At 55.4% G+C, this 25,387-nt stretch overlaps 1 protein-coding gene across 3 annotated transcripts in view; it reads left to right on the top strand.

Annotated features, from left to right (window-relative positions):
• Positions 1–24,810, top strand: part of PACSIN2 (protein kinase C and casein kinase substrate in neurons 2) — a 108,584-nt gene extending 83,774 nt beyond the window's left edge. For all 3 annotated transcript variants that reach the window (XM_065945071.1, XM_065945078.1, XM_065945086.1), the window contains exons 3-11: positions 5,510–5,666; positions 7,600–7,835; positions 9,497–9,652; positions 11,828–12,003; positions 14,168–14,288; positions 17,052–17,173; positions 19,099–19,221; positions 19,623–19,819; positions 23,061–24,810. In XM_065945071.1, coding sequence (XP_065801143.1) covers positions 5,510–5,666; positions 7,600–7,835; positions 9,497–9,652; positions 11,828–12,003; positions 14,168–14,288; positions 17,052–17,173; positions 19,099–19,221; positions 19,623–19,819; positions 23,061–23,173 — 1,401 coding nt within the window. In that variant the 3' untranslated portion in view covers positions 23,174–24,810. The remainder of the gene's footprint in view (positions 1–5,509; positions 5,667–7,599; positions 7,836–9,496; positions 9,653–11,827; positions 12,004–14,167; positions 14,289–17,051; positions 17,174–19,098; positions 19,222–19,622; positions 19,820–23,060) is intronic.
• The last annotated feature ends 577 nt before the right edge of the window (positions 24,811–25,387 follow it).

Raw genomic sequence — 25,387 nt, 5'->3', positions numbered from 1 at the left:
GAATTAGAAATCCTGGAATTGTGACAGTCCCTCAGAGATCCTCTGATCCTGTCTCCTCTCTTCCTGTTGTGTCTGAATGGACAACTTGAAGAAATGGCCAGGATTTATTGTGTGATGGCTACCCCAGTCTAAAAGCACAGGTACAGCTGAAGCGACAGAAATGCAGGCAGAAAGACCCAGTCTTTTCTGTTAGGGCAGGGCCAGTTCTTTTTGGCTCCCCTCATGAGAGGAGGTGGAGGGAAGGTGGCCTCATCAGAGAGGGCCGGGGGCTGATGGATTCAAACAACACAGCCAAGGCCCACTCAGCCCACCTCCGCAGGCCTGTAATTAAGGAATTCCTGAAGACTTGTCTTTCAAGGTGGTTGAGAAAACCCTGGAGCCTTAGGCATCCTGGAGCAGCTTTGGGTGAAGCATTTGTCGCTGGCTCTGCTCTTGCCTGGAGGGCCACCATCAGCAGCTTTTCTTTCTTGTTCAGTCAGCTTGGCACAGCTGGCTCACTCTTGGACTTGCCTCTCCAGGGTGTAGAGAGAGCAGTTGTGTTGGGCCCGCAGGGCCACAGGTTAAAGGCCATGAGCATTCTGAGGGTAAAATCAAGGTCATCCGTGGCCTTTCCTGGAACCTGCAGGGCTGGTTGGAACAGACACATCACCTGAGATTGACCCGGTAAGCCTGGCCTCTGCACCCTCTCTCACCTCAGCCTGAGGAAGATTCTGGAAGGTGGGATCTGCCTCCTTTCGGTTGCATGACTATGAGTGACTTTGCTTCTTCAAACCTGTTTCCTTTTCTGTAAAATCTCACTGCCTAGGACCATCACAGGATTACCTGAGGTGACATGTGGAGCTGCGAGCATGCTGCAGAGTATAGGTGTGCTCTATTATGATGCTGCCGCTGATGGAAAACCTCTGTGTGCGGGGCCCGTTGCCACGGGGCTTGCGGTCCAGCTGGCCAGGGAGCTCAGCATTCACCACTGTGACCTGTGTGGGGCAGGCTGCAACTGCAGAGCATGGGGACGGTGTTTGGAAGGGCCCTCGTGGCCCCCAAGTGGACCGGCCAGCAGGACCCAGTGGTGGGGGATTGGTGTCGCCTGTCTGCGGGTGCAAGCGATCCTGTCCCTGGGATTTTCCAGGCAAGAATTACTGGAATGGGTTGCTGTCTCCTTCTGCAGTGTATCCTTAGTGACTTAATTACTGCCTGGCTGTCCCAGGCTTGCCCCAGGCTGTTTTTCCACCACTATATTCAGAAGGGGTCCTGTGTGCCCAGCTCTGCTCCACACTGGGCATTTCCCGCTCTATCGGTGTACCTGTCTGTTGAGGTAAAGAACTGTCTTGCTGCTCTCATGGGCATTCCTCCAAGTCTCACGAGCATGAGCATCTCGCTCAGGCCATTAGTCCTGCGGACTTTTACGTCTCTCTGAAGTTACCACTTCACACCTTTGCCCATCTCCCCCAGGGAACTCTCTTTCATGTTGGTATTAATATATAGGATTTCCTGGGATATTCCAGATTTTAGTCCCTTGTCAACACTGTCTACTTGCCAAACGAGTAGTCAGCATTTGAATCTGTTAACTTTGTCCGTGTTGTTGGTTTCAGAACAGAAATCCTTAATTTGTGTGTGTGTGTACACTCATGGCTTTTACTTCTGAAAGTTTGCTTAAGGGATCCTCTGCTGCCCTAAGTCACAAGGGTGTTTGTCTCTGTTTTCTTCTAGTCTGTCTCTGATTTAACATTTCACATTTTTATTGAGTGCCCGCTGAGACCCAGTGAGTGGAAGGCAGTCAGGAAAGAATGGTCGATGAGGAAGACAAAGGTCCATGCTGTTAGGGCACATTCAGAAGGTGTGTGGGGTTGTGTGCTGTGGGCTCTGGTCTGCACACGGGCAGAGGGGCCAGCTAGGGGAGCGCAGGGTGGTCTGGGGCCCGGGCCTAGGAGCCCCTCTGTGTTGTGCATCGAGTCAACAGTGAGACAGCCAAAAGCTCCCTCGGGCTCCTGGGGACACCCAGACTCCACCGGGATTCTTTGTGATATTGAGCCACGGGTGTGAAGGTTCACGCCTCAGGGCCGAGGCAGCATAGGGTGGGAGAGCATGAGCTTTGGGGTGTTCTGCCCCATTCTCTTCTCACTCAGGCCACTGGATTCACCCTGGAGCTTTGGTTGTAATCAAGTAATTTGTCTGGGAAATGGGCTCGATGGTCACCAACCAAAGAGAAGGGTAAAAGGAGCAAAGTCTGTGACGTGACCATCTAGGTTCCCTGACCTGTCGGCCCACAGTTCCCATGGAAGATGGTAACTGAGCCGGCACTGGGGGTGGACGGGTGGCAGGAGCTGTGCACTCGTGTTCACATTCCCGCACATCCACTTGGGGTCCTGGGGGGTCCCACTGACCTGCTTCCAAATCCTCCAGTCTTCCTGTTGCCTTTGGCCACCGTGTTCCACAGAAAGGAGTTGGCCAAGGTAAACAGGCCGTGAAGTCAGAGAAGCAAACCTTCTCCAGTGTCCTTGTGAGAGGCAGCTCCAGACTGTTTACACCCAGAGTATGCATGAGGAACTGGTGCAACCTGTTTGAACCACCCTTCCCAGCACCCCTGTAATTACAAGCCCGCTGGATTTCAGGCAGAGTCCACCGTCTCTGCTCTGATCCCTTATTATGCAGATGTTTCTGCCAACTCCAGCCTCAGACTCTGTTTAGCTGACCCAAACAAACCAAGGCTCATCTGACGCTGGGTTCTCAGGCCTGGGGGCAGAGGAGAGCCAGACACACAGGCAGCCCAGACCCAGTGGGGGCCTGTGGGTAGGAAGGGTAGAGCAACTGAGATGCGCTTAGTGCAGTAGGACAGCAGGCCGGTCTGGTTTCCGGGGAGCCCCAGGCAGGACCAGGCGGTTGGGTGGAGGGAGGTGGGAAAGTGGTTTCTGGGGAGTTCTGGGAAGGATGGGTTCTGCTCCTTCTGCATGATGAGTCCAGCCTGCAGGAACCACCACCTGCGGTGCCTGGGAGCCGAGTCTTGCTGCCTCTGTCCGCCCCCACCTGCCACCTGGAGGACAGCGTGCTTCCTTTCTCCTGCTTTCCTGCTCCCGTCCCCACTGTTGTACCCCGGAGTCAGCAGGTTACTCAGACCTACCCTCCAGGGCTTCCCCCTCCTACACCCCACCATTCCCTGAGTACAGCACCCCTCAGGATGATGGCCCGACCCTCAAGATTTTTCACTGCCTGACTGCCCCCACCTCCCACGCCCCCCACTGCACCTAGCCCCACCAAGTCCCTAGTCGTCCCCAGCGTTCTGTGTGCATGTTCAGGCTCTGATGGGTTTCTCAGGGCCAGCTCTCCTTGCTGTCAGACTATCTTCATTCTGTCAACACCCTGCTCTCTTCTTTGTGGTCTGTGGAGGTGGAGACGGGTTGATACCTGATGAATGTCCCTGTGTGTGGATTGAAGTGATGGCCTGTCTCCAGCCCACATGCAGCCTTTGCCCTGAGCAGAGAGCAGCAGGCAGATGTTTCAGGGGTGTCTGGGCGCCTGTTGTCATGAACACTCCCCTGTCCCCTTGGCCCCAGCAGTGCCAGCATTTAAACCTATATGCTTTCAGAAACATCCTTTGCATTCCTTGCTGCTTTTCAGATTTCTAGAGTTCTCATTTAAAGATGAACGGTATTTATGTATGATATATGCCAATGCAAAGGGCTGTAACCTGTGTGTACCTTGTTAAGAAATATCTTTTCCTTTTCCCTAAAGCTTTTCACAAGAGTTTTGAAAAGCAAAGAGATAGACAGGTTTCTGGGGAGCCAACATATTTTAATACTGATTGCTAATTTGAATATTTTTGGTAACAGTGAGATGAAAACCAGGTCTACATCATGATTTCATGTTGGCTGTCAAGTCTGTGTCGAGCTGCCACTGTCTTAGCTCTTTTTGCCACCAGTTCAGCAATACCAAGTTTGTGTTTTGTTGATTATGTTTTTCCTCCTGCTGTAAATTTCAAAGTGACAGCAAGGCTCTATTTTAAGGGAAGTGAACATGTGAAGTCACTTCTGACTGGTTGTGAAATGCTTGCTTTCTCCTTCCTAAAAAGGGGCTGCTAAAGGATTGAGTTGGAAGCTCAGGTTCAGCTTCTGTGTCTTGGTGAGCTGCTGTTCCCCAGGATTCTGGTTCCCATGGGAGTGGGGCCATCTTAGCCTGTCCAGAGTTCTGGCCTCAAGGACAGCTTTTCCTGAAGGGACCACAGTCCCCTGCTCTACCGATGCCCATCTCCATGTGTTCCGTCTCTTTGCAAGATCTTCCTGCTGCTCCACTATAGTCTCTTCACCTGGCTAACTCAGCACGAGATGGAGGAACTCAGGTCATTGAACTGTTCATCAGTCAGAGGTACAGGGCAGAGAGAGGACTGTACCCTTTTCGGTAGAAGTGTGTACTAGTCTTCCATGTTCTCTAGGAACGTCCAGATCGACCCTAAGCAGAGATGAAATACGAGAGTGCTCAGCCAAGCAGAGACCTTTAGAAATTGCAAAACTGGAAAAAATGTGACTACGTTTTTTAAAGATAGCAGGAAAAAAGGGTTGCAAATACAGCAGATTATATTTTTCTGTCGTATTTCCTGCAAGGGCTCCAGTATCAGCTACATGGTATCCTTTCTAATCAGCAGGTCAGAGAATAAAGCACATGAAATGCTTTGATTTTTCACTCCACATTAGCCACTAATATTTTCCCAATTACTCTTATATTATTTATAATTTAGATTAGCTAACTCTCATATGTGAGAAAAAGTAGTCAAGCCACACCTTGGCCCATGTCAAAGCAGATAGAGCCTGAGCTTTGCCATCAAGCCCCAACCTGGAAGCATGTGGAAAACTCTCAGCAGCAGCCCAGCCTCTAAGGCTGCTACTGTGGGGTCCTGACAAACAGTGAAACTTCCTTGAGCCTTGCTGTCCTCATCTTAACATGGGGACAGTTATTGCTGCTCATTAAGGCAGAGGCAGTATTTGATGTGTAAAACACCTCCTGTGGTGCCTGACATGGTGAGTGCTCAGTAGGTGGGAAATAGCGTTTGTTGGCTCTAATTGCGAAGTAATAATCCCGCATATGGTGACATCAAGGCAGTAGACACCTGAGAACCTGCTAATTCCAGTAATGCTCCAAAGGCCTTTAGCCAGGGGTCTCTAATGTTAATTATAAAATCACTTTAATCTGAGCTACTAAAAAATTCTGTTTCTATTGTCCTTTTCCATCTTTCTAGTTAGACGTTGCCTACTCTGGGAAGCTGTCCCTGGTCCTGTCTGTGAGATCCCCCTTGGGTGCCCTCAGCCCCTCACTTCCCTCCCGCACAAACCTTCTCACACTGGTTTGCTTCCCTCCCTGGCCCATGGATGGTGCAGAAGCTCCTAATCTCGGTTTTGTCTGCTCCTGCTGGTGGTAACTTGTCATCTAACAACGCAGGGGGCCTTTGAAGCAGGAGGGGGCGCAAGCGCCCAAGAGCTGGCCGGCCTGGAGGTCCGGTGCTCAGTGTGGCTCTGTCTCCTAGGTCGGGAACTACAAGCGGACCGTGCGGCGGATCGACGACGGCCACCGCCTGTGCACAGACCTCATGAACTGCCTGCACGAGCGGGCGCGCATCGAGAAGGCGTACGCGCAGCAGCTGACCGAGTGGGCCCGGCGCTGGAGGCAGCTTGTGGACAAGGGTAGGGAGGCCACCACAGGGCGCCTGGGGCAGATCGCCCACGCTCTCTGAGCCACTTTCTTCTCCTGGAAGATCAGGGCAGGAGTTTGTCTCACAGTCCGGGGGCTGCGATTTTCTCCCAGCAGCACGGGCCAAGTGAGCTTTCCTCCCCTTCCCTGGGGACACAGGACTGCTGTCCCCCAGCAGCACCCGAGTCTCCCGTGGCAGTCCTTGTTAGCAGAGGACATGCTGTGCTTCCCGAGTTAACTCAGAGCAGCTCCTTTGGGGCCCAGACTCGAGTAGCCACCTGTCCAGTCAAGGGCCTTGCTGCTCAGCACCGTGGCTTCTGGCACCAAGGCTGCTTATTTGTAAGTTCAGCCAAGTAGCCAGTCAGGCAAGACTTGATGCTGACATCCAGCAAAATTGAACTCGGTCTGCTACATTGCAGACAGATTCTTTACCGACTGAGCTACCAGAGAAACCCATCATATGATGCAGGTTTTACCTCCCCTCCATGCCTTGCAAAACACATAGACGATTCTAGAGCTCAGCGACATGGATGCGTGGATGGTATTGAGAACGTACTTCCTAGTATTAGAGAGGGAGCTTTATTGACTACAGGATTTCCTGGGAAAGAAGTAGGTTAATGGGCATTTCTCAGGGTGGGTTTTGGGGCGGACTCTCTACCACAACTGACCATCCTTGGAGGAGCTGACCAGGGGAAGCCAGGCCAGGGCGAGGGGCCCCCAGGCAGCAGGGGCCTAGACCAGCTCCCTGTCTTTCCCCAGATGCTGAAATGGGTGACCTATGGAGCAGAGTACAGTGCCCTGGTGCAGAGTGGGGTGGCTGGGGTGGGCTGGCTTCTCCAGTAAGCAGTGGCTGTTGTTATTTTATTTCCACCTGCCTGAGTCCCTCTCTCAGGATCCAGCTGTCAGCACCATCCACACTGCTTACTCAGAACCTGAGGTTCATAAGGCACTCTTATTTCTGCCTTTGTGAGACCTGGTCCTCAGCAGGACCAGGAGCTGCTCATCTTGTAGATGTGAGAAGTCAGAGGTCCTGAGGGGCTAACAGTTACTCAGCACACACACCGTGTCTCTCTTGTCATTACCCACGCCAGCAGTCATTGTGCCCTGGGAGCACCCTGAGGGCAGGCCCTGTGTCCTCCCTTTCCATCCTCAGCTTCTGTCATAGCCCATCTCTGTCACCTCAGGCCAGCTACACCCTCAGCAAAATGACAGGTCAGATTAGGAGTTTTTTTCCTGAGAACAGTAAGTGAGGCAACCCAGGCAACCCTCCCCACTGTCTGGAGAGCTCCATCCAGGCCAGAGCCAGCCAGATTTCTATCTCCTGCTCTCCTTCCCCAGGCTGGGGCTTCCTTTCTGCTGAGGGTTCAGGCCTTCATTCCACAAGCTGTTTCCAGGGCCTAGCTCCTCATGGAGGGAAGGGGCCTCAGGAGAACGTGTGGTCGAAAAGGGAATGGGCCTCAGGAGAATATGTGGTCCCACACAGGGGAAGCCAGGAGGCAGCAGGAGCCCGAGCGGTGGGCTCAGACTGGCCTGGCAGAGAGGTCAGTTCACTTCAGAATGCCTTCCTTCTTTAGCCAGCCTCAAGCAAATCAAAACTTCCAAAATGAAGAAACTTCATCTTGGAGTTTTTCAAGAGCTCAGTGTCTTTACAAAAAGGAAATGTGTGTAATCCAGTTTCCCTAACAAAAGAAAACAGATCCAGCTTCAGTTCCTTATTCTCTTCTTCATCCCAGGAACTGAAAAAGGAACAGCACTGAGAGAAAAATATCTGAAACAGCCAAAAGGAAGCCTCCCAGCCAGGCAGCCAGACTGCCGGCCTAAAACCCCATCCTAAGCGCCGAGGGGGGCTCACAGAGGAAATCCCCTCCCAGGGCCTGTCTGGGCCCCACAGTGCCGAGTGACCCACCAGCTTCCCTCCTGTACCAGGGCCCCAGTACGGGACAGTGGAGAAGGCCTGGGTGGCCGTCATGGCCGAGGCAGAGAAGGTGAGTGAGCTGCACCTGGAGGTGAAGGCCTCGCTGATGAACGAGGACTTCGAGAAGATCAAGAACTGGCAGAAGGATGCCTTCCACAAACAGATGATGGGCGGCTTCAAGGAGACCAAGGAGGCTGAGGACGGCTTTCGGAAGGCGCAGAAGCCCTGGGCCAAGAAACTGAAAGAGGTGCATCCGCCCCAGGGCCTGCCCCGCCCACAGGCCGCCCCCCACCCCACCTGCCGCCTGCTTCCCCTGGCCCCTCTCCTGCCCTCCCCGGAGTTCCTGCCACTGCCTAGGCACAGGAGGTGTGCTGAGTACTTCATGTGCCGTTTTTACAGAACCCTTATCCACCCATTTTCCTGTCCTGGGAGCAGGGTGAGAGCCCACACACAGCCTAGAGCTCAAACACTCCCCACCCCCCGCTCCATGTCACGAACCTTCTGGTCTATCAGAATAGTAAGTCCTCAGTTGCCAAAGGTTATCTGAGATGAAACTGTTGTGGTATAGTGCTTTTTAAATATAAGCAAGCTTCCTAAAACCCAGATTCCCAGGCCCCACCTCTGGAGATAAGTGGTCAGGAGGTCAGAAGTGGGGCCTCTTCATGCTCAGGTTTAGTAATCTCCCGAGTGATGCTGTGCCCCTGGTCTGTGGACTACATTTTGAATAGCATGGTTTTAGAAGAGCTGTTGGTGGCACACAGAAACACTCTCAACCGCTAACAAGGCCACGCCCAGCCCTGAACTTTTAAATGGTTCTTTCTCTTACATGAGTTTTTCTCTCAAATTCACAATGATGCTGATACTCATTTTTTTTTAAAGTAGCAAGTGGAAACCATCGAGTCTCACCCAGCCTTGGTTCTCCAGAGACTGTCATACCTATGCCCCAGCCCTTAGCATAGGCAGACCTGCAGCCTGGCCTTCCCCCATTGCTCAGGGTACCCCCACTTCCTACCGGTGCCACTTCCTACCAGTCCCGTCCCCATCAGGGGCTTTTCTCAGGAACCACACTGCCTTCCTCCCTCTCAGAGTCACCCTGAGCAGACTTCCGTCTCCGGGTTGTGACAACAGGCTTCACTTGTCTACTCCGTGTCTTGTCTTTTTTGCCACATCCCCTTTCTCTTCCTTCTTGTCTCTGGTCCTGTTTGTGATGACAAATTCCTCATGAAGCTCTGGTTACAAACTCAGCTTTCTGCTCTAGAATGAAATCTTGTATCTTTGGCTCAGTTAAGAAGCATCTATTAAATTATACACATACACACACATCTATATCTGTAGCTATGTGTGTGTATTTATGTAAAATAGTCATTAAAAATGTGGAATAGGAATGTGGCCTATAACCCTTTCTCCCAATGCTACACTCCTCTTGTGTTAGGTTTCCAGCTGCTTGGCCAGCTCTTCCCTCAGACCCACACCTCCATCACAATCTCGCTCCAGGTCACGTGTATGACTTTCTCCAGCCGTTCTACGTACGGCTATAGCCCAGACCCACCAATGCACCTGCCTCTCTTCCCTGCTTTCTTCTCCTCCTCGGCACTTGTCACCTTCTCACTCACTCTGTTCCCTGTTTCTTGTAGCTGTCTCCCCCAGCTAGATGGTGAGCTGCGTGAAAGCCAGGCTCTTTGTCTACCACTGTACTCCTTCTGCTTAGACGGTGTCTGAAAACAAAAAAGGCACCCTGTCGATATTCGCTGAATGAACTCCTCTGTTTTAACTTGCTGTGATTATACTGAACATACAGTACCTGATCTTTCCTGTCTTAAGAGCACAGGCACTGCCCACAGTCGGTGTAACCTTGAGTGAGGATTTTGACCTTTAAATATGGTGTTTGGGAACTCCTTCTCCCTATAGGTAGAAGCAGCAAAGAAGGCCTACCACGCAGCATGCAAGGAGGAGAAGCTGGCGATATCCCGCGAGAACAACAGCAGAGCCGACCCGTCCCTCAACCCTGAGCAGCTTAAGAAACTGCAAGACAGAGTAGAGAAGTGCAAGCAGGATGTTCTTAAGGTAAATCGTGCGGGTTTTTTTTGCATGTTGAGAGCACATGCCTCACCTGTTCACGTGTCTGGCATGCCATGAGCCTCTGTCACTGCTCAGTCAGATGCATGGACAGATGGCTGCATCAGTGAGGTCACCGTCACCCCACCACAGCCCTGAGTGCCGCCTCAGGACGGGGCGGAACTGAGCACTGGGCAGGCAGGCGTGTGACTCCTGTGCGTGGCAGGCAGGGTGTGGGGTGGCTGGGGTGGCTGCAGGCAGGAGGTGGGAAGGACTAGCTCATGAATGTCAACAGCAGGGAGCTGACGGGTGAGCAGGTATGGAGGCCTGTGAGGACCAGTGGGCTTGACAGTCAGGCCAAGTAAGGAGCTTGGGATGTTGCTGACAGAGAGCTGCTAGAAAAACCTTTAAGAGCCTGGGCAGGGAGGGCAGATGTGAGCAAGGGCTCCCAGCTTGGCCCCTGGTCCCACTCCCTTCCTGTGCCCTGTTCTAAGGGCTGGTGGTGGCTAGAGGCTGTCACCGTCAAGGGCCTGCCCTGCTGCAGTGTCCACAGAAGGAAGTCCCAGCCTGGGTTTGGAGAAAGAGGTGAAATTAGAGATGAGTGAGCACTGAGCTTCAGGACTAGGGCGTGATGCCCAGAGGGAAAGCAGGAGTCCTGAGCCTCAGAAGAGCCTCTGAGGGAATTAGGGGAATTAGGCGGCAGCATCTCTGTTTTGTGACGGAGGACATGGAGGACCCTCAGAGCGGTTCAGTCTCGTGCTGCCCAGTGATGGGAGCGTGGGAGAGCTGTGCCCTCTGCGATGCTCCTCACTGCTGCCCCCAAGTGGGGGCAGAGAAGCTGCTCCAGAGGCAGCAGGGCCGGGCCTGAGGCCTGGGCTTGGTCTTAAAAGCAGAGAGTCCTGCAAAAGCTCAGGGAGGGTCCACTCCCTGCTCAGAAGGCCCTGTGTTGTCGTCAGGAACAGAAGAGCAGAGAGGAAAGGCCAACCCACCCATCCATGATCAACCCCCATTTTCAGGGTCTTGAGAGTGGGAACAACTGTGATAAATGGGTGACCCCAGCCCCGCCATCCCTCCCTTCACCCGAGGAGACTCCATCACGTGGATGGTCCCCTTAACTGTCAAAGACATGTGAGGGCAGGGAAGACCGTGTAGGTGTCTGACCCCAGGCACACGCCTGCAAGGACAGGCTTGTCACACTGTCCCCAAACGCCCTCGAGAAAAGGCTACACCTGTTTCCATATTTTCTTTCTGGTGAAACCCCTTCTTGAGGCCAGTCGGGGAGGAATAACTGTGTGTCGGGCGATGTCACAGGGGAGGGGCTGGTGTTGTGGGCTGGAGAAAAGGGAAGCAGGGCTGTCTGAATGTCTCGGTGCAGCTCGGTGTCCGTTGTCTGTCACCTGAAGTATCAGGGTACTGTGAAGTACAAGTATTCTGTTTGTGGAGAAGAAAAGGGAGGCTCCCAGAAGATTCACGACAGAGGTCTCCGTGGAGCTCAGAGCCCTGTGATCCTGCCTTAAAGGCAACCTGGGGAGCCCCTGCTGCTGTGGGCAAGACCCAGGGCACAGCCCTTCCCCATGCGAGAGAGGACACGGTCACTGGCTCTGAGGGACTGCCTGTTCCCCAGTGGCTGCCTTCTGGGGTCTTACTCCAGAAGAGAGGCCTGGCAGATCCCAGAAGTGTGGTTGTGTTTCAGAAGTGGAGGGCTGGGACTTGAACCTGGAGTTCTGTCAGACTCTGGAGCTTGTGCTTTTCAGGTTTTGGAGTCTATGGGGGATAGGGGACTGAGACTTTTGCCAAGGGTGTCTTTGGTGGTGGAGAGGGCCTCAGGACAAGCCTGGGAGGCCTGGGTGTGTGGGGGATGGGGAGGGCTGTTCACAGACCATCCTGGGGGAGAGGGGAATGCCCTCCAGGAGCCAGGTGGGGCCTGAGTCCTCTAGGCAGGAACTTAGGGGTGCAGAGGAGACAGATTGGGGTGCTTCTTGGGTGTAGGGTCACCCACAGTGGTAGGCTTCATGTTGTCACCTGAGGAGCAGTCTAACTGCTGATGGAGTTGCACCTGGTGGAGGGATATGAGGACCCGGAGGTGGACCGGGTGGTGCAGAACCAGGCTCGCTCACTCTCAGTCAGAGAGAAGCAGGCTGAGTGGAATTGAGTCTTCATTCGCGTGCCTGGCCTCTGTCGTAGAGCAAAGAGAAGTACGAGAAGTCCCTGAAGGAGCTGGGCCAGAGCACGCCGCAGTACATGGAGAGCATGGAGCAGGTGTTCGAGCAGTGCCAGCAGTTCGAGGAGAAGCGCCTGCGCTTCTTCCGGGAAGTCCTGCTGGAGGTGCAGAAGCACCTGGACCTGTCGAACATGGCCAGGTGAGTGCCCTTCGCCGGGGAGCACAGGGTGGCGAAGTCAGTGGACGGTGCTTTTGCGTGGAGCTTGGTTGTTGCTCTTCAGACCTGGGGTGGCGGTGGTCTCAGAGCCCGCCCCTGGCCCTGCGGGGTCCTGCTGTCCAGGGCGGCTGCTTGCTGGCGCAAGTCCGATGGCCTCCTGCCACGCTCTGCCGGCTCCGGGTGCAGGGCTGTGCGTCTGGGCAGCGAGGGAGGGCCGCAGCTCGGACTGGCTGCAGTGACGCGCTTGAAATCAACCCGGGAGCAAGTCCAGTAGTCACCGGCTAGTGCACTCAGCCCGGGGGTGGCCTTACTGTGAGGACCTTCACAAGCTCCTTTCCATCCAGAGCAGCTGCCTGCCAGCCTGCTCCTGGACTTCCAGGGGCTTGGGGCCTTGGGCAGCACAGCCCGGGAGCCTCAGTGCTGAATTGAGATACAAGGCCGAGATAGTTCTTCCCCACTTTCCTCATGGTCCTTTTGGTCCTGTTACACCTTCATCGGGGCAGAGGTCTGTGCTAACCCCGGGCCTCGACTTGTCATCCACACAGCCGAGCCATTTAGAAATGATTTACAAGTCAGAGCTTGTCGTCAACAGGGAATTACCTTCTTTTTGTCTCCTTGGGAGTTGGTGATGGACAGGGAAGCCTGGCGTGCTGCGATTCATGGGGTCACAAAGAGTCTGACATGACTGAGCAACTGAACTGAACTGAAACAATATTAAAAAAAAGCAAAGCGTTCAGTCATTGTTCAGCTGCTGTGCCGACAGTTAATGGAGCGCTACAAGTGCCTGTGCAGTTGGTGGCATTGTTCCCCATCAGGGATGAGGAAGTAGAGGCTAGGCCTGGTTTAGTCACTTGCCCAGCTTCCCTGGTGGCTCAGAGGGCAAAGCGTCTGACTGCAACGCAGGAGACCCAGGTTCAATCCCTGGGTTGGGAAGATCCCCTGGAGAAGGAAATAGCAACCCACTCCAGTACTCTTGCTTGGAAAATTCCATGGACTGAGGAGCCTGGTGGGCTGGAGTCCATGGACTGAGCAGTATTTGTATTTGTAAGGCTGCCCTGCTGGCAGAGGCGGGGTGGGGCTGCGGGGCTGCTCTGTGTGGAGTAACTGCCTTGCCTCACTTAGTCCTCCACACCACCCTGGGGAGCAGACAGTCTAATAGTGTCCTAGGGCCGCCATCATAAAGTACTGATACCTGGGCAGCCTACAACAACAGAAATTTATTCTCTCGCAGTTCTGAAATCAAGGTGTCAGCTCCCTCTGACGGCTCTGGTCTAGGGGAGGATCCTTCCCTGACTTGTAGACGCATCCCTCCAGTCACACAGCCATCTTCTGGGTCTTCACATCGTCCCCTGTCTGTCCCTGTGTCCCAGTTTCCCCCTTTTTATAAAGAGGTGGGTTTCTTAATTTACAGATTACCTCTGTAAAGACCCCGTTTCCCAGCAGGGTCTCATCCTGAGACCCCTGGGGTGACACCAGCAGTATCTGTTTTGGAGGACACGGCTCACCCCATAACAGGTGGATTGTGCCCACTGGACAGAGACGGGCACAGACCCCAAGAGGGGGAATGACTGCTGGCCACACAGACCAGAAGCGAGAATTCCGGGACCCGCGGTGGTTGTCCTCCTGTCCCTCACAGGCAGCTCCCTAGGGAGGTGGGCCACTCTGGGCTATGGAGCAGAAGCAGGAGTCCCCCCAGCTGGCCGACGGCGTGTGCAGCCCCACAGCACTGGCCAGTCTTCACTTGCTGAATGGAAACTTAGCAGCTTTTTTGAAGGGATGAGGAGGGACTTTCCTGACACTCAGTTGTGGACGTGGTGAAATGGAACCACACAGACTGGGGGCCCTTGTGGCCCAGATGTGAGCACCTTTTGTATTATCTGACACAGAACAAAGCCAGGTTACTGCCTCCTGGTTTGATTTGTCAGAACCCGAAGCTGTGGCTTCTACGCCACAGTTGTTTCTCCCCTTCTGTGTGCATCACAGCCAGATGACTGTCCAGCAAGCAGGGCAGGCATCTGATCTGCACTGTGGTGTCGACCCTGGTGTGGCTGCAGACTGTGGTGCTGGCTCTGGGCAGGCCCTGGGCAAGGCTGCCTGGTGGCCTTCTCTTCCTTCCAAAACAGTCATGCTTCTCTCTCTGGTTTAGCTACAAAAACGTTTACCGCGACCTGGAGCAGAGCATCAAAGCCGCCGACGCGGTGGAGGACCTGAGGTGGTTCAGAGCCAACCATGGGCCAGGCATGTCCATGAACTGGCCACAGTTTGAGGTAGGAGGACCCGCTGGCCTGGGTGGGACCTGGGCGCACAGCACCGAGTCCTACACTCTCTCCTCCCAGCTCAGAGTTGGCCTGTGCCCCGTTGATGTGGCGGTGCTCGCACATGGCCACCTCAGAAACCAAGCAGATATTTGGGGCTCCAAGGGGCTCCGGGCACTGCTGAGGGGCCTTCTGAGTCTGGCGAGGGTGCAGTTACGTTCTTTGTGAGAACTTTGATGGTCCCCTGCTGACCCTCGGCATTCCCTTGGTGGAGAGTCCCTGGCAGTCCCTGCTCAGCCCTGCAGGACAGCCAGGGAAGGAGGGGCCACAGTGCTCCAGGCCTGACGGGCCACGGACACCAGCTCAGTAGCCGCTAGTCCAGGGCAGGAGGGGGCACAGTCTCAGAGTGCACGTTCTTACACAGGAGGATCTTTTCCTTATTTCCTTAGATAAATTCAGTCAGCTTTGGTGCAGCATTAGCTTTCTTTTCTCATTTTCACGGGTCCAAGCTATCCAGTGTTTTAACAATATATTCAAGGGCCTGGAGCCCTCAGGACTCTTCTAGTCTGCAAATTGGGTTCCCAGTACATGGGCCCCTGAGGGTTGCAGAGAAGGCAGTGGCCACAGTCCCAGCAGCCTGCCCTCTGGGGGACAGGGCTCTCCCCACATCATGGTAAATCAGGGGCTGGGGAGGCTCCACAGGGCCACGGCTGTTGCCTCCCCCGGGAGGAGCTGAGGCAACCCCTCTGCGCTGGGCCCCAGCCACCTGGCTTCCTCTGACCCATAACGGCCAGAGCCCAGGACGCACTCAGACCCTGCCTCCCCACTTACACACTGTGGGACGCTGAGCGGGTCCTTTGCCCTGGCTGCGACTCAGTCGTCCCGTGTGTAATATGGGGATGACAGTGGCATCCATCTTCCTGGTGGCCGGAGCTTCAGTGACTTGGTCCATACTGGGTCTTGCCCCGGGGTCCCCCACAGAGAACCTTGTCTAGCCCCATCCTAGCTTGGCATCTTTTCAGCCCTCATACCAGTGCCTTTTTTCTGGAGCTTCTCAAGAAAGCTTCTCCACATGACGATGTGGGTCCTACAACTGAGTCCTCCCCTTACGCCGTCGTTAAGACCCCTGCCCCAAACAGGGGCCAAGAGCAGAGGCCTGGGGCCTTCCCAGGTGGAAGTGGTCCTGGAGGAAAAAGCACAGCCCCATTTCTCCTCCCCCTGGTGAGGGAACTGATGCGCACACCTGGGTTCTGGAGACCCCTTGAGATATGCACCCCTCCGAGCCATGATGCCCTCAGGGCTGCAGGTCCCCACCCAGGGAATAGAATGGTCTGGAAAGGAGCATTTGACAGGCAGTCTTGCTGGCATGGGTGTCCTGGCCACAGCCTATGGGGGCTCTTCTCTATGGGCCCCTTGAGCTGGGAATGCATGCCTGCATGTGGCACATGCTTGCAACTCTTACGGCGTCCTACTTGACTTTCTCTAATGAAATTATTTGTTTTTATTTTCCATGCCACAAGGATGAAGTAAGTTCCTATTTTATGGCTAACTTGTTGAATTCCCAACCTCCTGTGGTGTGGTCAGTGCCTGTGGGTCTGTGTGTGGCATCCACTGCCTGGCTCTGGTTAACCACAGCATGTGCTGGTTAAAGAACCAAGGCCGCAGAATAGCCCGGCTGTGTGGTTATCCATGCTGACAGCAGGCCCTTCCCTTCCCGGTCAGCCAGCTGTCAATCACACTGGCCCTTGGAAGCCACCCTGTCAGGACTGATTTATATTCAAAAGGTCACTATGGGGACTCTGAATTCCAACTGAGTTCTCAGTCAGCTTATTTCAGTTAAGAAAATAGGTGACCTAAGTTTGGGATTGGGGGCCCAGGTCTGCCACAAACTGTACGTGGGCAAGTCACTTTTCTTTCTGGACCTCAGTTTCCTCAGCTGACAAATTGGCAGTTATACTTGATGTTTCTAAGGTGGCTTCTGTAACTACATGTCAGCGCAGCCGTGGGCTCAGTCATCCCAAATATTAATTCAGATAAAGTGATTTCATAATGGGTGAAGTGGGTTGGGGAGAAGAATTCATCACATATGTATACACACATGCTGTTCTCCCCATTTCCAGCACAATTTATAAAAGCCTGTTCACATGCTGGGAACAGTGAGCCTTCGGGGACATAAACTCTGCTTTGTTACCCCACGCGTTGCTCACGTGGAAGAGGACAGCGGCGAGTGCCACTCCTCAGGGTCCTGAGGGGTGCGGGAGCCCCCTGCACCTGATTCTGTTTGCACCCACGGCCCGTTTCCCAAGCCACAGGCTGGCTCAGGTCCCGCACCCAGCTCTCCTGCTTCACTGGGCACCAGTCAGTCAGGAGATGGATGGGAGGGTCTTTAGCACTGAATGCCAGCCCCTCGGAGGGACTCTGTCTGCTTTGGAAGTGAGGAAACTTGGCGAGGCCTGGAGGCCTGGATGCTGAGTGCCACGGGGCTGGGGTGGGATTGGACGGGGAGGACCCCTGAGTGTCGGCCCCAGTGTTCCCATCACCTGTCTGTCCCTGGAGGCTGGGCCCCCCAAGGAGCACCCACCTTGGATGGCGAGGAGGGTCAGTGGTGGGTGTCACGAGCCTGGGATCTGCTAGGAAGCAGGGGAGAGCAGACGCAGCAAGGTGAGATGCCACACTGCGCGGGGCCGGCCACTGGCTTGCAGCCGCGGTGTTAGGCTCATGTGGCCTCAGACGAATGAACTTCCTGATTCCTCTCCCCTGGTGCCTGTTGCTCAGGAGTGGTCTGTGGACCTGAATCGAACTCTCAGCCGGAAAGAGAAGAAGAAGAATGCTGATGGTGTGACCCTCATGGGCATCAACCAGACTGGTGACCAGGCTTCGCAGAACAAGCCCAGCAGGTGGGCACTGGGCACCTCCGTCCCTGGCAAGGGTCCTCTGCCAGGGCTGGAACGCCCCAACCCAGAGAGACTCCCCAAAGGGGCCCTGCAGGGAACCCCGGGGCATCTTTCCAGACACTCTGCTGGGCAGCAGCCAAGGGCCTCTGTTGGGAGAATCTTCATTTCATTCAGTGCCAGAGCTGTGGAAAGATTTGGACGAGGGGCCTTTGCCACAGAGCACTTTGGGCCCCTTGTGATGGGAAGAACTGATGCAGGGTGCTGTCCACTGTGTGTCCCCAGCGGTGCACACGGGCAGGTGGAGGTGACTGGGGGGCGTCCTTCATGTGGAGTCAGGGACCCTGGCCAGGTTTGTACTTACTTTCCTGTGCCATACGCAGGTGCCTGATTCAAGGGTGGGGCACTCGTTGTCCAGTGCCCCCTTCTTCAAATTACCCCTGCTGTTATTTCTGAGTTTGGATCAAACAGGTGGCACTGAGGTCCTCAGCTTGAGGAGGATCAGAGTTCCCAGCAGATAAGCATTGCTGTCCTCCATAGAGTCGAGGCTGCCACTGCCCCAGGGGCCCCAAGACCTCCACGCCCTGCTGAGTGATAACACACCTCAGGCTCCGGGCCTCCTGGGAAGGGTCAGCACGGTTCCAGGGGCCTTCGGTGGTCCTGGGCACTGAAGCCCCCACCTGCACTCCCTGGTTGATATGGCTGCTCATCACTCAGCTGCCGTGCCAGTGCCTGGGCAGATGGGCTTGGCTAAGTGACTGCAGGTGTGAGCATGTGCCAGGGGTCAGGCCAGCACCTAGAGGCGGCGGTAGGGTGGTCCATACTGGCCAGGGCTGCTGCACAAATTCAGCTGCGCAGCACCAACCCCCTCTCAGAAGGTCAGCTGGAGAAAGGGGCCAAGGAAGAGAGAGGGCCTGGTGGTCTCAGACATGAGGCCTAGACGTAGGCAGCAGGCAGGCGTAGGCCCGGTGCCCCGGCCAGGCCTGAAACCTGTGCAGCAGTGGCTGGCCACTGGGGGTCCCTCTGGTGGCATCTGAGGCGTGTCCTCCCCTCCCCTCCCCCACCCTGGCTGAGCCATCCACCCAGCACTTAGCGTGCCAGCTCCATGCTGCCCTGGTTAGGAGGTGGGAGGTGGTGCTGGCCTGGGCAGCCCTGCCCTGTGGCTTAGCGATCGGGCCTGCCTGCTCAGAGTTCCACGGCGGGGTTCCCAGGCTCTCGGGGCCCATCTTATCTCTTTACCGTCTTGTTCAATGCTCAGTACCTATAGTCACTGCATTTCATCATCTGGCTGTCTCCGCTCAGGCCAGGCTGCAGACAGAGTTCTCTTTGGTCCCCTCTGGGCCTGGCACACAGTAGGCAGTTAGCAGAAAGGTTTTTCTCTCTCTGGAGCACAGAAGGGGCCCTTCCTTTCTTCCTAGAAAGGATTATTCAACATTCTTTGGTTCTGATCTTGGAAGTTGCAGACCCAGAAGACCCAGGGAGAAGGCTATTGGACCCTTTTGTCATCAGAAGGAGAGGGCGCTGGGGGCTGTGGGGTCTGGAGAGCCCCAGGCTGAGCCCCAGGCTGCCGGCCTGCCAGCCCCCCACAGAGGGCCAGGCGGAGGGCTGCGGAGAGAAGCCCTGAGCCCAGAAGCACCTATGCTCCAGCAACAGCCTGTGCACGTCCAGGGCTCCTGTTCAGGACAGACTGTGTTTAGACCCAAGGAGGGAAAATGCAAGTCTGTCCTTCCTTAGATGCTTTAGCTCATTCAAGGGCCAAAGCGTTGCTGAGTGTCTCACTAAAACAGTCTTTCTGCTCCAACAACACACTCCTCCCATTCGACAGGGAGCTGATTTGTCCCTCCAAATCCTGAGATCTTGCAGCTGGGAGCACCTGGGACCGTGGGGGCCGCCGAGTTGGGGTCCCCTGAAAGCTCTCTCTCTCCCCGTAGTGACCTTAGTGTCCCGGGCAACCCCGAACGTTCAGCGCAGTCACTGTCCAGCTACAACCCCTTCGAGGATGAGGACGACACGGGGAGCACCGTCAGTGAGAAGGAGGACATTAAGGCCAAAAAGTTGGTGAACAAACGTTTCCCTCTGGTTTCCGTCTCGCTCGATCTCTCTCTCCTCTCTTTCTGTCCAAGGTCTCACCCCCTTGGCACTCAGGGCAATGCATGAGGCCTGCAGGAGGCAGCCTGGCTGGTGGACGGTCTCTGGCTTCTCGATTTCTCAGGGAGGGAGGCACCAGTTAACAGTCTATGGTTGCTTTTTCTCTGCCCTGTGTTAACCCTCGTCAAGGTCCGGCCCATGAGCACAGGAACACGGGCGCTGCTGAAGGGCCCGCGCTCTGCAGAAGGAATGCCAGTCCAGCCCGAGGGCTCCCCAGCCTCCCCGGGCAGGGTCTGAGGCTCCGGGCAGGGCCTCAGGCCTCTGCCAGCCCCACACTCAGGGCCGCTGGGTCAACCCTTTCTTGCAGCGTGAGCAGCTACGAAAAGACCCAGAGCTACCCCACGGACTGGTCAGACGATGAGTCTAACAACCCATTCTCCTCCACGGATGCCAACGGCGACTCTAATCCCTTTGACGAGGACACCCCCTCGGGGACGGAAGTGCGGGTCCGGGCCCTTTATGACTATGAAGGGCAGGAGCATGATGAGCTGAGCTTCAAGGCCGGTAAGTGGGCACCCGGCTGGCCTCTGAGGCCACTGCTTCCAGCCAGTCCGTCTGTTTGGCTACGCTGGGTCTTCGTTGCTGTGCACGGGCCTTCTCTGTTTGCAGCAAGCAGGGGCTCCTCTCTGCGGTGGCTTCTCTTGTTGCAGGGCATCGGCTCTAAGTGTGCGGGCTTCAGTACCTGCGGCTCCCAGCCTCTGGAGCCTGGGCTCAGAAGTTGTGGTGCAGGGGCTTAGTTGCCTCACAGCATGTGGAATCTTCCCAGACTGAGGCTCTAACCCACGACTCCAGCGTTGGCAGGTGGATTCTTACCCACTGCACCAGCAGGGAAGTCCCAGCCTGCTTTTTTTAAGTCTAGTTCCATTTGTGTGTTCCCCGCCCCATTCCACCGTCCATTTCAAACATGGCAGATGCTCAACACTAAAGGTTAGAAGACAGAGAGGTGCCCCGTGCCTTTGCCCAAGATGCCGCCCCAGCCAGGCTAAGGCCTATGCATAAGAGACATGGATCCAGGCCATCCGGCTTCCCCGCAGGCTCCCTGGAAACAGTGCCTGCGAGTCCCCAGGGGAGCCTTTCTTTAGAGGCCCGCAGCGGGCAGAGGGTCCCCTAGCACAGTGGCAGCGTCCCTATGGCCCCCAGAGTCTCTTCTCGGGGCTTTGCCTTCCATCCTTCCCTGCAGCCCTGCCACCAACACAGCTTTGCTGCCAGTAGCTGAAACTCGGGTTTTATGAAACAGCCTAGATCCTGATCATATGAGCTCTGTGCGTGGAAATTTTCTATCCTGGTTTCTATTTATTTTTTTAATGCCGGTCACAGTTCAGCAAATGGCTTGCAACCCTCTGTCTGAAGAGCACTGTCTTAGAGCCTATCCCCAGAGGTTTGGTCGGCCTGGCTCCAAACGGGCCAGAAGGGAGCCAGGGTTCTTCCTTCTGCCTTGTCCCCGCTCAGAGCCACCCCAGATGCAGCATCACCCCTAGCCCTCCACTGCAGGGGGTGCTGGGCCCTAACTCAGCCAGCGCAGGCTGAAGTGCGCCCTGCACTCTCCGTCTCTGGGGCAGACCCTGTGTCCGACCTCCCGCCCACCCTGGCTGAAAGCTGTGTCTGATGGCGGCCTTCTCTCGGCCCTCAGAAAGTAGCCAGCTACCCACTCCACCCCAGAGCTGGTCATAGAGTGACTCTGGCTGCTTCTGGGAAGTTGTCGTGTGTCTTTAAACACCTTTGTCAAGTTTTGGTTTTTTTTTTTTGGCCATGTCTTGTGGCTCTCAGGATCTTAATTCCCCAACCAGGGATCAAACCTATGCCCCCCTGTAGTGGAAACGTGGACTCCTCACCACTGGACCAGAAGGGAATTCCCTAGGGTTTTCCAACATCCTTGACTGGGGTTGTGTCTCCCCCCACCCCCCCACCGCCCACTTTGTTTACTTTGTTTATTGATTGATTGATTTTTAACTTTTTGTTCTTTCTGAATTTTTTTTTTTAAGTTTGGCCCTGTTGTGTGATGTGCGGGCTTGTAGTTCCCCCATGAGGGATTGAACCTGGGCCCCAGCAGTGAAAGCGCCGAGTCCTAACCACTGGACCACCAGGAGTTCCCTCTAAATCTTATCTTTTGGACTTGTCAGCAGTTTTATAGATTTAAAATGTCTCGTTATCAAAAGCAAACTGAAATGAATCTTTCTAATCACCAGTTTACATTTTTCGACTTGGCAGGTTCCGTTGTGTAATTTTCTTTCCCCCCCGCCCGAGATCACATTAGTTTCTGGCCACACCACTTCCTCCTGTCTCGAGCGTGCCCTGGCTGCTCCCTGCTTCTCTGGGCTTGGGGAGCCTAGGGTCTCCACCTGGTGAGCTTCCCACCACACGCCCCCCTCTCAGAGCTGCTGCCCGTCTGCTCCTGGCAGCCTCGCCCTGCGAGGCCGGATGAGAGAGAGACCAGGCGGCCGTGTCGGCCCTGCCGGAGCACAGGGGACCCCCAGGGGTGGGAGAAGAGGGGGTTTCCCACTTGTGACGCCCACCCTGTGGCCCCCTGCATCAGCTCCTGACGTCACCGGGTCAGACTCGCAGGAGCACTGGTGCTGACGAAGTGGGTCCCCAGGTGGACAGAGAACCATCTCTCGTGGGAGTCAGGGCAGCCACGAGGACCAGGTGCTCGCTACGTGCTGGCGCCGACCCGGGTCCTTTCGGGTTTCACCCCAGTCCTCACAGCACCTCTCAGTCTCCCAGCAGCTCTGGCCCGCCTCTGGGTCAGTGCCGCTGCTCCACAGAATGAGGAGTCAGGGGGATGCTGCTAGACAAGGCATAATTGCCTGAGAAAAACAGTGCAGCTAAGCCTGAAAAGTGAGCCAAAATGCCAACAAGAAACGCAAAGCTGTGAACTGAACAATAAAGACGACAATTCAGCAGGCCTGTCTTCTGCCGGTTCTCAGAGCTGTCCCTGCGGGCTGGTCACCAGGCCACTCCTTCCTGTCCCCTGGCTCTGGGCTGCTCTGGCCACCCTGAACAGGAGGAGGCCAAGCCTGCACCTTCCTCCCCCCAAAGCCCACACCTGTGGTCTTTGTTCCCTGGCCTGTCTCCTTGAGAGGCCGGGCTCCATCTGTCCCTCTCTCATCTCCGTATCCCCTCCACCACCCAGGGCCTTGGCGCAAAGTAGAGGCTCCTCCTTGCCTGGGTAAACAGAGGCTGAGTCAGACTGCACGGGCACACAGCCGCAGGGAGCGCCCAGGACCATGCCAGCGCGCTCTGGGTGCTGGGAAAGCTTGGTTTCTTTAAGTCAGAGGACAGACGCTCTGGGCTCAGTGCTGGGGAGAGGAACGGGCCCCCACGACTCCCACAGCTGCCGTCTAGACACAGACAAAGGAAGGCGTGGAGACTGCGGCAGCAGTGCTGGAGGAGAGTCACGAAGACTGCGGGGGCCAGGCCGGGGAGGAAGAGCTGCGGGGGGAGGCACGGACCCTGGGGGACGAGGCCTCGGACCTGGCCTGCGGCAGTCAGAGGGCAAGACCCTGCTGTCTCTGCGGGAGCCCCTCGGGCCGCTGAGAATGCCGTGCTCGAGGGGCTCTGTGTGAGAGATGGGGGTCTTTAATCTCTCAGAGCCACCCCCCCAACTAGACACACAACTTCAGATGTGACTTAGTAGAGGAAGAGCCGGGCCCTCATCACACCAGGAGAATGCACGCACCTCCCACCCACGTTAGAGACCCTCAGCGGGCCCAGGGGGCTCACCAAGACCGCTCCCTTTGTCTTGCAGGGGATGAGCTGACCAAGATAGAGGACGAAGACGAGCAGGGCTGGTGCAAGGGCCGCTTGGACAGCGGACAGGTCGGCTTGTACCCCGCGAATTATGTCGAGGCGATCCAGTGACGGGCCGGTGGGCTGGCTGGCGGGGGGACGGAGCGGAGGCCCAGCAGCTCTGTTTAGCCGTTGGCCCCGGGCCGCGGCCCCTCCAGCCAGCCGTGCGGGCAGCCACTCCCCTTCCTGCAGAAGATGACGGTTCCATTGCTCGTGGTTTCATGCTGTCTCTTGAAGGCAGACAAGCTGGTCATTTCACCCGGAACTCGGCCCCCTTGCCACAGTGCAGATGGAGAGAGCCGATCGCAGGAAGCTGCAGGACAGCAGGAACCGCCGCCCCCCCCACGCTGTGTGTCGGCTTATCATGGATCCGTGTGTTCTTGACCTTGCCTTTCCTCCTCTCCTCCACATCGATGGTAACGTGGGCTCCACTAATCCTTGCTCCACTGACTCCTGCCTCTGACAAGTCGCATCGCCTGCTAAAACTTAAATGAACAAACTTACATGCCATTTTCTGAGTGAACACTTTGAGGTTTTTAATTTAAAGGCTGTGTACAGTTACTTTTTTATATTCCCATTCTTGCATTCATTTATACTTAAATTATGGCATAGGTCTTTGTCCACCAGTAGTCTTGAGGCAGTATCTCTGTTTCCATGCTCTTCTGTTAATCACCCGTGCCACTGCCTGGGGCAAGAGCCTGCAGCCTGAACAGGCCATGTCTGAGGCAAGAGATTGCAGTGGAAAGATGGGAACACAAGGTTGGCTTTCCATGGTGAGTGCTCTCCACATTTGGGGTGTCCAAATGTGAGTTTTGCAAATAACCTTATGTAGTCCTCTTTAAAGTCGCCATATTCAAAATCTATTTTCACTCTATTTGTTCTTAAAACTTTGCTCTTGCAAATTAACAATATTATCAGTGATTTTTGAAAGGTTAAAATAGAAGACTAACTTTTCAAGTGAATGTGTCTAGAGTTCAGATGCTCTGTATTAGACCGTCATGTCTTGGTGTATATCTGTATATACTATTTGATATTCAGAAAATCTAAAGAGCTCGTCTACTGTGTTCGTGAGCTTTTGACAGTGGCTTCAATTTGTAAACTGCTTGAAGACCATTGGACATAGGCCTGGCTGGTCGGCTGGGCCCAGTGGAGCCTGCCGTAGGGAAGTCTGTCCTCACGGGCCAGCTGGGAGTCCAGCGCCCTCAGTCCAGCTGGCCGTGGTCCTCTCTGTAGCAGAACACTGTATGAAACTTCCACGTCTTTGCAAGCAGCTGCAGATCTCACTGTCATCTGTGTTCCTCGTAAGCAAACAAAAGCTGGGTCTCACCCCACAGCACAAGGGTCTCTTCTGAGCACCCTGCGCCATCAGGGAGCAGACGGACTAGGGCAGGGAGCTGCCCTGTAACCGCGGGGCCGGCGAGGGGGGGAAAACCTTTGCTCCGTGTACCAGACATGGGCGAGACGGCTGCTGCCATCACAAGCTATGCATTTTACTCAGTGTTTCCGGTGAGCTTGATGTCTTGCTTGGAAAGTGGATGTGTGTCTGTCTGTCCTGAGGATGTGTGTCTATCTGTCCTGGAAACTTACCAGCAGAATCCTATTCCTTTGCTACAGATGTACCAAAAATTGTCAAGTCTTTTCAGTTTAGGAGTTTCTTTAAACGTATAGTATTTTAGAAGAAAAAATAATCAATAAACAGTTGATCTGGTGATTGTGACCGTCTCTGTGCCATGCGTGTGCCTCCCGCTCACACCAGCTGGTGGACGTGTCTTCACCGGCGTCTGGAGCCGGACAAGACCCCAGCACAGGAGCACTGCCCAGGGTCCATGTCTCTGTCCCACCATCCCTGCCAAGCTCGGGGCTGGGGAGTCGAGGCCCCTGACCCCTTGGGGTGCTTCCTTCCCTCCAGCCTGCTTCTGTGTGTGGCCTCAGTGCCCCCAGCATGGGCAGCAGGCTGGCACTTCCCTCCCCCTCCCCGAGGCCCAGACAGCAAGACCAGACCAGAGACCACTCACCGCCCCAGCTTCTTCGAAAACATGTCCTGAACCTGTGCTGTGCATCGGCCCCACTTCACTGACATCGTCTGCAAAGAACTGCCCAGCTCCAAACACGCTGCGAGTGAGGTGGGCCCTGCTCTCTGCTTCCGAGGAGGCTCTGAGCCCATCGAGGCTGCCCACTGCCCCCGGCAGTCACCAGCTTCCAGTTGCAGCCCCAGGCAGCCTCTGCGAGAGAAGCGGGCTCAGAGCGGAGGGGTCAGGGCAGGCTCCCAGTCCCACGGCCTGCGCT

The sequence above is a fragment of the Muntiacus reevesi genome, chromosome 1 (genome assembly GCF_963930625.1).
Source record: "Muntiacus reevesi chromosome 1, mMunRee1.1, whole genome shotgun sequence".
Classification (NCBI taxonomy): Eukaryota; Metazoa; Chordata; class Mammalia; order Artiodactyla; family Cervidae; genus Muntiacus; species Muntiacus reevesi.
The sequence above is the reverse complement of the archived record's forward strand: the minus strand, read 5'-3'. Positions and strand labels throughout refer to the sequence as shown.